This window comes from Puma concolor, chromosome C1 (genome assembly GCF_028749965.1).
Source record: "Puma concolor isolate L17-30 chromosome C1, mPumCon1.1.hap2, whole genome shotgun sequence".
Taxonomy (NCBI): domain Eukaryota; kingdom Metazoa; phylum Chordata; class Mammalia; order Carnivora; family Felidae; genus Puma; species Puma concolor.
This window is the reverse complement of record NC_141674.1, coordinates 211,531,459-211,544,396: the sequence shown is the minus strand read 5'-3', so window position 1 is coordinate 211,544,396 and position 12,938 is coordinate 211,531,459. Positions and strand designations below refer to the sequence as shown.

Sequence of the window (12,938 nt, the reverse complement as noted above, 5' to 3'; positions counted from 1 at the left end):
AAATCTTTGGGATTTTAGTCGGGGCAGGATAAAATATTATGTGATTCTATTTTACCCTGAGAAAAGTGAAAACGCTCCAAAATATTCTAGGTAGCTAAGGAGAATAGGATTTGGGCTTACTTCCTGTGCGTCGACACCTGTTTTCAGATAGAATTGTACATGTAGTTGAGTGAACATTTCTTTTCCATCAGCCAGGTTTTCTCAAAAGCCTGTCATCCATCTCTCTGTTCGCCCATCTGTCCTTCTGTCCATCCATCTGTCCTTCTACCTGTCATATCAAAGCGGTGGGATGGCATGCAAAGAAAAGCCATAAAACCGTGCTTCCAGAAGGAATGGCTTGGAAGGGAAGGAAGGCTTTCCGTAGGTTCATTTGTCTAACGGCTGCTGACGGGCCACTTACACCATCTCCCAGCTTCACCTCCAGGGGACACTCGCTGTTTCACTTCTGATATTGTTCATTTTTTTTTTTTCTTCTTCTGGTCCCCGCCCCCCCCCCCCCCATCTTTTGCTTGCATTCAGTTACTTTCCTTAAGAAGCTCTCAGGCAGCCAGCACTCATATTTGTCTTTGACTGAAGGATGCTTTTTGTTTCTTCCTTGTGGTCAGGAGCACCCGGGCCCCCGGGCCCCCCTGGGAGTGTTGACCTTCCGAAAGGGGAACCAGGAGACCGGGGTCTGCCGGGTCCCCCGGGCCCCCCGGGCCCCCCAGGCCCTCCAGGACGCAAAGGCTTCCCGGGATGTGATGGAAAAGATGGCCAGAAAGGTAGGAATGCAAGTTATTTCTGAAGTAGTGTGTGAAGACTTTTGTGATCTTGCCCTTCAGGGTCTGGGGTTCTGCACCACGGTGAGGTCATTCTCATTTCCTATGGAAATAGTGACTGCATTTTCAAAAATGCCCTGACTTTCCCAAAGAGTCTTAACGTTTGGGTGACATGTGGGTAAGTAAGAAGAAGAAACACAAGTTCACCTTCAGCCCCTAACAACGTACTTGATAATGTGCTAGACCAGAACTGAGCAATAGAAATAAAACACGGGATAGGCACCTGGGTGGCTCAGTCAGTTAAGTGTCCACCTCTGGATTTCGGCTCAGGTCATGAGCTCACCGTTTGTGAGTTGAAGCCCCACGTTGGGCTCTGCATTGACAGTGTAGAACCTTCTTGGAATTCTCTGCCTCTCTTTCTCTCACTTTCTCAAAATAAGTAAATAAACTTTTATGTGTATATATATATATATTTTTTTAAAGAAATATAATGCAAGTTACACATGTAATTAAAAGATGTAGTAGCCACATTTTAAGAAGTAAAAAGAAACAAGTGAAATGAACTTTCGTATTTTCTTTAACCTAATATATTCAAATGTTACCTTAGCATATCATCATTGGTATAAATTATCCATGCGGCCACCAGGGCCATGTGTACGAACCTAGTTCCTCTCCAGATGAGACACTCCCCCTCACCTTTGAAGTCTGGTGTGTGTTTTAAACTTACAGCACAGCCTAGTTTGGATGTGTCCATTTCAAGGGCTCAGTAGCTACATGTGGTTAGTGGCTTCTGTACTGGACAGTTTGGTTTGAGACTGCTGACCTGGCTTTTTTATAGTCCTGAAAGAGTCTCCATTACTGAATTCCCCCACCATTTAAAGCTAAAATATTTGTTTTAATTCATTTTTACCTAACTGCTAGTATTTGAGGATATTAGTTTTTGGTCACCAGGATTTCAGAGAACTATTCAGTTCATAGAACTTTTCTGTTGAAAGGGACCAATAATGGTTACTCATTTGAGCTCCCTTAATGTCGTAGGTAAGTAACTGTCAAAATCTTCCCAATAATTGGCACCCTGCCTAACGTCTGAGCCAAGCGCAAAATAAAGCCAAAGTTTAGGGAAAAAAGGGGATCAAAATGACATGACTACAGTGCAAATAGCATCCCTGTAATGGTGCAGTGCACAACCTGCACAACAATACACAACAAGCATCTTCAACTTTACTGGCAGTAAAATAAATTTGGGAGAATGTAGCTTATATCTGCAGGTATGTGGGCTTCCAGTTATTGAACCCCAGAATTGGACAAACATGCTATAAGCCAAGTCACCAAAAGGAGGAGGAGGTTAGCTATACAACCTTGTCCCTTTCCCAAATAAGACCCGCCTCCTTCCCATTTACTGCTCTGGAGAATGAACCTCCACCTGGAAATATTCTTCAGGATTGGGGAAATAGCATGCAGTAGAGGTAACCAAAGGACATACAAAGAGTTAGAAATATTGATGAGACCCCTAAGTGTGCTTCTTAAAAAATTTTTTTAACGTTTATTATTGAGAGACAGAGAGAGACAGAGCATGAGCATGGGAGGTTACAGAGAGAGGGGGAGACACAGAATCCAAAGCAGGCTCCAGGCTCCGAGCTGTCAGCACAGAGCCCGATATATGGGGCTTGAACTCACAAATCACGAGATCATGACTTGGGCTGAAGTCGGACGCCCAATTGACTGAGCCACCCAGGCACCGCCCCCCCCAAGCATGCTTCTTAACTCCCATCCCAGCAGGCACATGGCCCAAAGAGTGTTTAACTGTGGAAGAGAGGAGGGAGTTTCTTCAGTTTATGTTTTCAGACTTACTGGGAAATACAGTGAAACCTTGGTTTGTGAGCATAATTCGTTCTGGAAACATGCTTGTAATCCAAAGCACTTCTATATCAAAGTGAATTTCCCCATAAGAAATAATGGAAACTCAGATGATTCGTTCCATAACCCAAAATATTCATATAAAAGGGATCACAATACTGTAATATAACAAAAAATAATAAAGAAAATACAAAGTGAAAAGAAAAGTAAACAAATTAACCTGCACTTACTTTTGAAAACCTTTGTGGCTGGTGTGAGGGGTACAGGAGACAGGAGGGTTATTGTGTAGGATGACTTTCACTATCACCAACAGAATCGCTGCTGTTGGCTCTATGGAACCTTTTTCTGCATGGGGTCCACTGTATACACTCACACAGATATTGACTACAGTACAGTATTAATAAACTCATCCTATACTGTATTTAATGTAACTGGCAATACAGCGGCAGAGGAAAGGGTCTCTCTCTGCAGGCAGCCTGACCTAGAATGAAGCAAAACATCCCTAAGCTCACTCTTGTATGGAAAAGCAAAGGACTGTCCAGAGGTGCTTTGAAGTGACAAAAAATACACTATTGCCAATTGTGACAAATCACTGATTTCTGCTGAATGCTGTGGCCTGAGATCGAGCATCTGAGCATGGGAGACTATCACCCACAATCCCACAGTGAGCAAGAGAGAGAAGAACCATTGGCTCAGCTGGGATCATGTGACGCTCGGCATCACTTACCACTGGTATTACAAGACATCGCTCGTTTATCAAGTTAAAATTTATTTGAGATGTTTGCTCATCTTGTGGAACACTCGCAGAACAAGTTATTCGCAATCCAAGGTTTTATTGTATTTGATCTATCCCACAAACATTTATTAGGTACCTACAGGAACGTAACAGTGAACAAGTTTAAACAGAGTCCCCATTCTTATTCAGCATAGAGTTTCATGGGGGAAGATAAACATTCACACTAAAGGGTCATCCATATAAATGGAGGCAGGCGCTCTGAGTAAAGGAAACACAATTCTAGGGACTTGGGCTGGGGCTCTGGAGATGGCTTTCTCGAGGAAGTGAGACTTGCTGAGCACTGTACAGAATGAGGCCTTGGTGGGCACGGAAGAGAAGGAACCGCATATGCGAGGCACTGAATGGCCGGTGGGGCTGAAAGGGAGATTGTGAGAAGAGAGGTGGGAGCTCAGGCCAGGGGACACGTTTTCCCAGATGGCCAAGCGCCCTTCCTTGTTTGCGCTTCCCGTCCACTGTCTGCTGAGAAAGTTCAGGATTACAGGCTTTTTCCTTCTCCTTTAGTTTTGTCTTGATCGTGAAACCATTTTCCTTAGTCCTTTTGATAGACTGTTGTGTTTCCTTCAGACGGAGGCAGCTCTTCTCAGCTTTACAGAAAAAAGTGAGAAACTCGCCTGGATTCTAAGACCGAATTGGCCCTGAATTTTGCTGAAGTGAATCTCTGAGTTTGGCCCATCAGACCTGCATTGTCTTGATATTGTTCTGTTCCAGGCCCCTATTTTTATGTTCTTTGTAGGACCAATTGGATTCCCGGGACTACAGGGGCCACCTGGACTTCCGGGATCTCCTGGGGAGAAGGGTTTACCTGGCTTTCCAGGCAGGCAAGGGCCCCCTGGGCCTCCAGGTAAGCTCCTAGTGCCTAATTATCTCACCCACCAAGCCTACATGCAGCCTTTTTAAAAGTATTAATTGGGGCGCCTGGGTGGCGCAGTCGGTTAAGCGTCCGACTTCAGCCAAGTCACGATCTCGCGGTCCGTGAGTTCGAGCCCCGCGTCGGGCTCTGGGCTGATGGCTCAGAGCCTGGAGCCTGTTTCCGATTCTGTGTCTCCCTCTCTCTCTGCCCCTCCCCCGTTCATGCTCTGTCTCTCTCTGTCCCAAAAATAAATAAACATTGAAAAAAAAAATTAAAAAAAAAAAAAGTATTAATTGTGATGGTCCACTTTCAGAAAGTAATTATTCTGAAATTGCCTACAGTTTCTTCTGAGTTAGTCTGTTTCCGATATAAAGATTATATTTATTTCAGGCCTCACTACAGAGTCTTATGCTTGGTAAACTAATGTTTATCATTAGAATAAGTTTGCAAATTAGGAGTTGATTTTACGTGCAGCATCTCTAAGGTACCTAAATCCATGTTCCCTCACACAAGAGGCAAAGACTGATTTGATTATTGTATGTGAGGACTGTCTATTCATTTCTGTTCCCGAATTCCCATTGATTTTCTTAGATGCTTTATTTAACTTTTTCTGTAAAGTATACTAGTTCCTATGAAGGTGAAAAGGCTACTCAGTTTAAGCTCAGTAGCCAACGTTTCCAATCTCGGGTCAAAACCAGCCAAGGAAGAGTTGGAAGGGTGAACAGACATGCATACTTGAGATTGGCAGAAGTAATATCTTTGGAGATCCTTAATCAATATGACGATAATGTGGTGTCAGTTCAGAATAGTTTGCAGTGTCCTCAATTAGCACTGCAGTCCAAAGAATAAATATAAACCGCACTGCTTTCTGATGGATCATAGAGCAACACGACTACAGCTTATACTTGGATTCCTCTCATGTTCCCTTTCTGTGCATAACCTGTAACACTGAGCTAAAGCACATAAATAATATGAAATTTTCAGAAGCCTGCCCGTGAACGGAATTCTGTATATGTTAGATTGGAGCATATTCGCCATATGAAATCAGCTCGAATTTTATATTGTGCAAGAGAGCTCTATTTCAGTTTTTTCTAGATACGAACATCCCATTATGAAATCATAGCCGTTCTTGTCAGTAACATCGATGTAGACTTGTCATGTAAATAAGATGCTGTCATTCTGCTCATTACTGATGCCATCCTCAAATTATTATGTGTATCCTCGAATAACCTATTTCACTTTTGTCCTAATTCACACGTTTAAAATCTCTTTCCCCCGCATGAAAATCATTACGTGGCGCTTGGATTTTTGGCTTTGGATCTCTCCAGGTGCCAGAGGTAAGCATTGCTATAAAATTAGTCATTTCCTCTAAATCTGGCTTCTGTTTATTTCTGCACTTGCCTTTTCTACTCTGTTTGTGAGTTAAACTTTGTTACATTTTTGTAGATGGGGTGCTGTAATTATATGAGGTTTCAGTGTGTTCGCTTCCTCATTACAGATACAGTAACCCTATATTAGAGCGTCCTAAAGCCGAGCCTCATTATAAGGTTGTCAAAGCAGGGAAGAAGCTCAGCTTACAGAATTTCAACTCAGGCCCAGAGTGTGAGTGCCTTCTCTGTCAAGGGCTAGTACATACCAATGCAAGTTTCTTTATGAATTCTACCATATAAACACATAGAACATCCCTAAAATAAGTAGCAACAACAATATGAAAAGACGGATCCTTCATACCCAGTAAGGGGCTGTGGCAAGGTTTTCCCATAACATCGAGGTCCATTTTCAAGGAGCAAATTTCTTGGTATGTTACAATAAAAATGCCATGATTCTTTTCAACTAAATGTTCACTTACCCCTCCAGAGGCAGAAGCAACATATTATTTCGTGTCTGGGGTTTTCAAACAGACTAAAAAGAGTTTCTCAAAAAAAGCAAAGAAACACAGTGAGTGCATGCATTTGCTCTTTTCCAGACCTTTGTTATTAACCCCAATGAAAATTGGTCCGGAATGCGGGGTCCCTACACAAGAGATGCTCTGGCCCCTCCCACTCAGCTTCTGGTTTATTAAAAAGTAAAGAAAAGCAAAATCAGATTTTTTTTAAAAAGGCTGCTATTTTAAATGTTTATATTTAAAAGTTTCACTTTTGGGGTGTCAGGGTCGTTCAGTCGGTTAAGCATCCGACTCTTGATTTCCACTCAGGTCATGATCTCCCTGTCCGTGGGTTTGAGCCCCACGTCAGGCTCTGCGCTGACAGTGTGGAGCCTACTTGGGATTCTCTACCCACCCCCTCTGCCCCTCCCCCCGCTTGTGTGCTCTCTCTCTCAAAATAAAGTAAGTAAACTTAAAAAAAATAAAATTCGTAATTTCACATTTAATGTTTCCACCTCCATCCATCCTTTTAGTGTCTCTCTGGGTCTGTATGTATAAACTCATTTGAAGATAACACCAGAATCCTAAACATGAAGCACGAGCCAAATACGTACCCCCTGTTCCCTTACTTGCTTCCTTCACTCCGTCAGAATTCGCAAGGTTATCCAGGGAAAATAGAAATTATTCATATACATCTCTCTCAAGTCACCCAGAATGGAAAAGCTATGTTTTACATTAAACTGTATGTACTGTAAATATACATGCAACTCAGTGTTGGTTGTGGTTTCATACAATATTTTATTTATTTATTTATTTTATTATTTTTTTTTTTAATTTTTTTTTTTTCAACGTTTATTTATTTTTGGGACAGAGAGAGACAGAGCCTGAACGGGGGAGGGGCAGAGAGAGAGAGGGAGACACAGAATCGGAAACAGGCTCCAGGCTCTGAGCCATCAGCCCAGAGCCTGACGCGGGGCTCGAACTCACGGACCGCGAGATCGTGACCTGGCTGAAGTCGGACGCTTAACCGACTGCGCCACCCAGGCGCCCCTCATACAATATTTTAGGAGAGATTAAATTCCAAACAGCTTACAGGGTTCAAGTACATTTTGCACAGACATATTAACTAAAATGCAGCCTATGATGTCACTATGGCCACATTTTCTACAGTTTTTCTTGCTGCCTAATTACTGCTATTTTTTAAAAATGTTTATTTATATTTGAGAGACAGAGCATGAGCGGGGGAGGGGCAGAGAGAGAGGGAGACACAGAATCTGAAGCAGGCTCCAGGCTCTGAGCTGTCAGCACAGAGCCCGACGTGGGGCTCAAACCTATGAATTGGCCTAAGCCAACGTCAAATGCTTAACCGACTGAGCCACCCTGGCGCCCCTAGTCACTGATATTCTTAAATTTTCTTTGCACATTTGTATGAATTTTAAGAAACCCATAGCTGGTGAGCAGTGTGTTTTCAAATACGGTGTATTTCGGGGTTCCTGAATGGCTCAGTCGGTTAAGCGTCCAGCTTCGGCTCAAGTCATGATCTCATGGTTCGTGAGTTCAAGCCCTGCGTCGGGAGCGTGCTTCGGATTCTGTGTCTCCCTCTCTCTCTCTGCCCCTCCCCACTCACACTCTGTCTCTCTGTCTCTCAAAAATAAACAAACATTGGCAAAATAAAAAAAAACTAAAAGTAAAATATGTTGTATTTCTTGGAATTTATCACGCTAATGTGAAGAGTTCTGTAGGCAGTATGGTGTTGTGGTTAAGAGCACAGGTTTGGAGCCAGGCCATCTTGGATTTTGATCTAAACTCTGCCATGTGTCAGCTGTGTGACCTTAGATATGTCACTTACATACCTGAACCTGGGTTTTCTCACCTGTAATGTTCTAGTAATAGCGGCACACACACACAACGGGCTTGTTTGGAGCCTTTGATCACAAAGCAATTAGCACAGAGCCCGGTGCATGACAAGCAGTTGATATTAACTGTTATTATTATTGGTTAGTGTTATGATTATTTCTCTCCCCTTGTGGATTATTTGTAGGGTGACTGAATGAAACTTTAGAAAAAAATATCTTGGGACACCCGGGTGGCTCAGTGGGTTAAGTGGCTGACTTTGGCTCAAGTCATGATCTCCTAGTTCGTAAGTTCGAGCACCACTTCGGATCCTCTGTCCCCCCCAACCTCTCTCTGCCCCTCTCCTGTTCGCTCTCTCCCTCTCAAAAATAAACTTTAATTTTTTTTAATGTTTATTTGTTTTCAACAGAGAGGGACAGAAAGCGAGTAGGGGACAGAGACAGAGAGGGAAGCACAGAATCCAAAGCAGACTCAAGGCTCTGAGCTGTCAGCACAGAGCCCTACGCGGCTCAAAACCCATGAGATCATGACCTTAGCTGAGGTCGGTCGCTTAACCCACTGAGCCACCCAGGTGCCCCTCAAAAATAAACTTAAAAAAAAAGAAAAGAAAAGGGAAAAAAGAAAAAATATCTTAAAGATGTGAACATCACCAAGGAGGAAAAACATTCACGCCTTCAGAGCAGTGGTTCTCCAAGTGGGATCCCCAGATCAGCCCCAGTAGCCTCACCTGGGAACATGTTAGATGTGCAGATGTTGGGGTCTATTCCAGACCTACGTGCTCAGAAACTCTGGGCTCTGGCAAAGTGGCCAGATGATTCTGATGTGCAAACATCAGCACTACAACTCCTTAGCGCTAAACGGTGCTGAAGCCTTGGCCAGCATCGGAGTCATCTGGGGAGTTTAAAAAACTGCTGATGCCTAGCTCCCACCCCTGGAAATTCCTACTTGATAAGTCTAGGTGGGGTCCCAGCACTGGTACTTTTGAAAAGCTCCCAGGCTGGGTTTATTACATGATCAAGCTTGAGGGCACTGCCCAGGCCACGTGCTCTACAGTTAAATCAGTGTTTCTGGAGTGGGACCCCAGCATCAGCAGATTCATGTATAGTTCCCTGGAAAATTGCAACCAACACGCACTCAAGGTTGAAAGTTGCTGCTGTGGTGCCCCTGGCGACCTTGAAATTCTGTCTGAGTCATGGACTATACGGAAGCCCGCGTGGCCGAAATGTACAACGAACGGATTAGAGACGCGTTCAGTTGAGCACAGGAACCCACGGTAGCTCTCCCACTGCTAAGTGTGGCTGCCATTTTGTAAAAAGTTGCCCAAAGATTAGAAATCCAGGGGATTTCCCAAACTGTTGCTGCCCCAATCAACTTTCTCCATTCCATACTTTTTTTTGCTTCCTCTGAGATGCCATTCATTCAGTCAGCCAGTCATTAGTTTATTTAACAGAATGCTCTGGAAATTCTTCACGCAGCCCACAGTGAACAGCAGTCCCGCCTTCACAGAGCCTATATTGGGTGGTTGAACATTCTTCGGTTCTTCAGTGTAGAGACCGAAGCCTGACTAACTTGAGAACACGGAAGGAGCTTGTGTGTAAGATTTGAGTCCGTCACACAAGTGGGGGTTCCCATTTCAGGTGAACCGGGGCCACCTGCAGACGTGGATTCCTGTCCCCGAATCCCCGGGCTTCCTGGGGTGCCAGGCCCAAGAGGACCAGAAGGAGGCATGGGGCCCCCCGGAATGAGAGGCCCCCCAGGAGCAGGTACGAGCCTCACGCTGACTCTTCATTATCTGCGTCCTGTGCTGCTGGAATGAGAATCTAAGTGTCTTGCTGTGTAGTTTTTAGCATGCAGCCTGAACAATTTGTGAGGAGGTAGCAAGGCAGTCCCCTTCCTCTTACGCATTTCTCTACATTTATCCGAAGCTTTGATCGTGTCCTAACTGGAGTGACACATGCCTCCTATTTTTCTGCTGAACTCCTACTTGAATCTTTCATGTTGCATACTTCGGCAGCTTTGGGGCACAAGGTTTTGAAGCTTCTTACACAACTGAGTAGATGCTCTAATCGTCATTACTAGCTATTGACTTGATTTTGCATTACAAACACTTGAACTGGGGCTCAGTGGAAAGGAGGGAAGGAAAGGTACCGCTTCGGAGGAGGGGGAGGGGAAAGGGAAAGGGTCGCTCTAAATTATGGCCATGACTGGAGTGTTCATTTAATTAATGTGACCATCGCTCAGTCATTCTCAGGGTAGTAGGATCCTTATGTAAGTACTTAAAGCAAATCATCCATTTAAAAAGTATCCTCCAAATGTGTTACTTTCTCTTCCCAGATCCCTACCACACTGGTAATTTATAAAGAGATTAGGGAGTCCGGGATGGTCCTCTAGTGGTCACCGATCTCTTCAGACCAATCGGCAGTGCCCATGATTCTAGACCGCCTGTGTGCAAATTACCCTAGGAGACACGAGGCCATTTTCTTTTCTGTTTCCACACCTGTTCTCCCAGGTGTGGCTTTGGCTCTCTCGGGTTCAGGTCCAAAGGAATTGGAAGTAGAACTTGAATTTTGCACCACCTGGTGTGTGTGTGTGTGTGTGTGTGTGTGTGTGTGTCCCCAAAGCCAAACAGCTAAGGGCTGGAGTCTGAATAGTTCTTGGGTAGTGTCCGGAACAGCCCTGGAGCCTCCCTCATGTTAGTATGGGGGTTTTCATGTTTGTATTTGCTGCATTGCATCTATGCAATTGCGTGTTAATTGCGCGTCCATTGGAGCAACTTCCGTTAACAGCGCACGAGCACTAGGAAGTGAGCGTAGTCCTTAGGCACTCACTACATGGGTAGAGCTTGCAGTCAGTCAGAACAACTCATCAGTCAACCTACTTTTAAAACCAACCGCCTTGTTGTATATGTTGTTGTGCAATATTGATGGCTGGGATACTTCTCCCCCCGCCCACCACACACACACCCCTTTAAAAAAAATCAGCTCTCCAGTAGAAGATATGGCCGGTAATGGAGTTCTGCAAATATATTTCAGGAAACACTTCCGGATCCCCCACACTGTTTAGAAAGTGTGGTCCTGGGTATCGTGGGCAGTACGGATGTAGGTATGATGCGTTTTTCTCCCACCAGTGCCTCACAATCTCAAGGCAGGACTAGTTGGCAGAACAGGAGTAACTCTTAAATAATGGGAGATGATCATTTGTGCTCTGAAGGAGATTCTGGCAAAGGCGTGAAGACAATGGGACAGGGAGAGGTGAACTTTATCGTGGAAGCCTGCAGGGCTGCTGAGACTCAGGCAAGGGCTGGCCTGTGAGCAGAGCCTTTACGGAAAGATTGGGCTTTGAGGAACCAGAATTGTCCAGCAGGGAGATGACAGGGGCACAGCGGGGGTTGGTTTACCTTGAGAGCCTGGTGACTAAGTCAGCCACATCCTTGCTGCTCTAAGTGTGGTCCGAGGACCAGTAGCCACTCAGGCATAGACCTATCAAGTTAGAATCTGCATGTTAACAAGATCCCCAGAATATCTGTGGATCCCTTCAAGTTTGAACAACCCTAACAATGTTAGATGAGTGCTGTCCTTAAAAGAGTCAGTTAAGAGTCACACAATCCCTAGTGACTCAATCCTAGCTGTAGATCAAAGTCATCTGGAGGGGCAGGAAACAACCGTGAGGCCTGGGCCCCCTCCCAAGACCAAGGGAATGCAGAGGGAGGCAGGGCCCAAGTACCAGTGTTTGGAAAAAGCTCCCACGATGACTCTAGCGGACAGCCAGGGTTGAGACCCAGTGCCTTACCCCAACACCAGTGGAGACAGGTTGGGTGGCTGGGCTCACCCATTGTGGTAGCTTGGGCAAAGAACCGAAGAAAGTTACTGAGAAGAAAAAATCAAATGGGCAAATAGTAATCTTGGGCACATACAAGATTCTGTCTCCATAGACTGTGAGCTTCTGAAAGAAGGCCGACAGTCTACATGGGCCCAGGTGTGATCACCTGTCATCTCTCGTTCTGGCTGACTTGGGGTCAGATGGGCTCATCGGGTTGCAGGTGGCCTCAGAAGGGTCTACTCTGGCTTTCTGTGCCCTCTCCTTATTGATGTCACTGACCCTGCTAGCTGGCAGTGGGGACACCTGAGGCCACCGTTGTATCACAAAATGTGACTGTTATGTTAAAAAAAAAAAATGCCCAGCCCTTCCCACAAAGCACTTCCTGTTCTCCATGGTTTCAGAGCGGGGCTGTGCTGCTCCATGGCTCAGCTTCCCTGGAGCTCCTTTCTACCCTCCTGTGTCCCCACTCTCAAGCCAGTGTCCCCTTCTGGGTCCCTCTTCTCTGACATGGGCCTCCAGATCCTGTTGTAAAGGACCCCTCTTTGCCTACCTTGTAGTCTTTGCCCCCTAGCTCTCCCTGCTGGCCACCTGGATACATGGCTACACTGTCCCGTTACTAAAACATGACAAGTCTCTTCTGAGGGTCTAAAGCACCCTAACCCTGTCTGACTTGGGTCATGTGCAGGACATGTTGATCATCGCCTGTCTATTTTCTGAAGGCATTTCTCTTAGCACGGTGTTGGGGGCTGTCTACACCACCACCTCTCTACTTTCTGAAGGCATTTCTTTTAGCACAGTGTTGGGGGCTGTCTACGCCACCCCCAGGGTTGGTTGTGAAGGCTCAGCTGAGACCAGGAAGCGCCATGTCCACTTAAAATGGCATCGTTGGTTTCCTCTTGTTTTTCCTTCCAAACCTCTTCATTGCTGAGCTGGGTCTGTAACCAGGTGCCACAGCCAAGATCTATACAGAAGCAAACAAAGTTCTGGCTCTTTCCTGCCCAGTATGAGTAGGTAACAGCCACACTAAATATAATTAATGTCTGCTAAGAGTCCTCCACCATGGAAGGCCTAATGTTTTTCTGCTCACATGTCTCTTTGATCTACAACTTTTCCTTCCCGGTGGAGGGGGGATGAGGAGAG

The 12,938-nt window shown here is 45.2% G+C and overlaps 1 protein-coding gene across 8 annotated transcripts in view; it reads left to right on the top strand.

Moving 5' to 3' along the window:
* The window catches only part of COL4A4 (collagen type IV alpha 4 chain), a 131,543-nt gene that overhangs the window by 106,936 nt on the left and 11,669 nt on the right, over nucleotides 1-12,938 (top strand). For 7 of the 8 annotated variants that reach the window (XM_086719786.1, XM_086719788.1, XM_086719790.1 and 4 more), the window contains 3 exons: nucleotides 606-761; nucleotides 4,145-4,267; nucleotides 9,623-9,742. In XM_086719786.1, the coding sequence (XP_086575912.1) occupies nucleotides 606-761; nucleotides 4,145-4,267; nucleotides 9,623-9,742 (399 nt within the window). Of the gene's footprint in view, nucleotides 1-605; nucleotides 762-4,144; nucleotides 4,268-5,589; nucleotides 5,599-9,616; nucleotides 9,743-12,938 lie in introns of all 8 variants that reach the window. The other variant, XM_086719787.1, reaches the window with a different exon arrangement.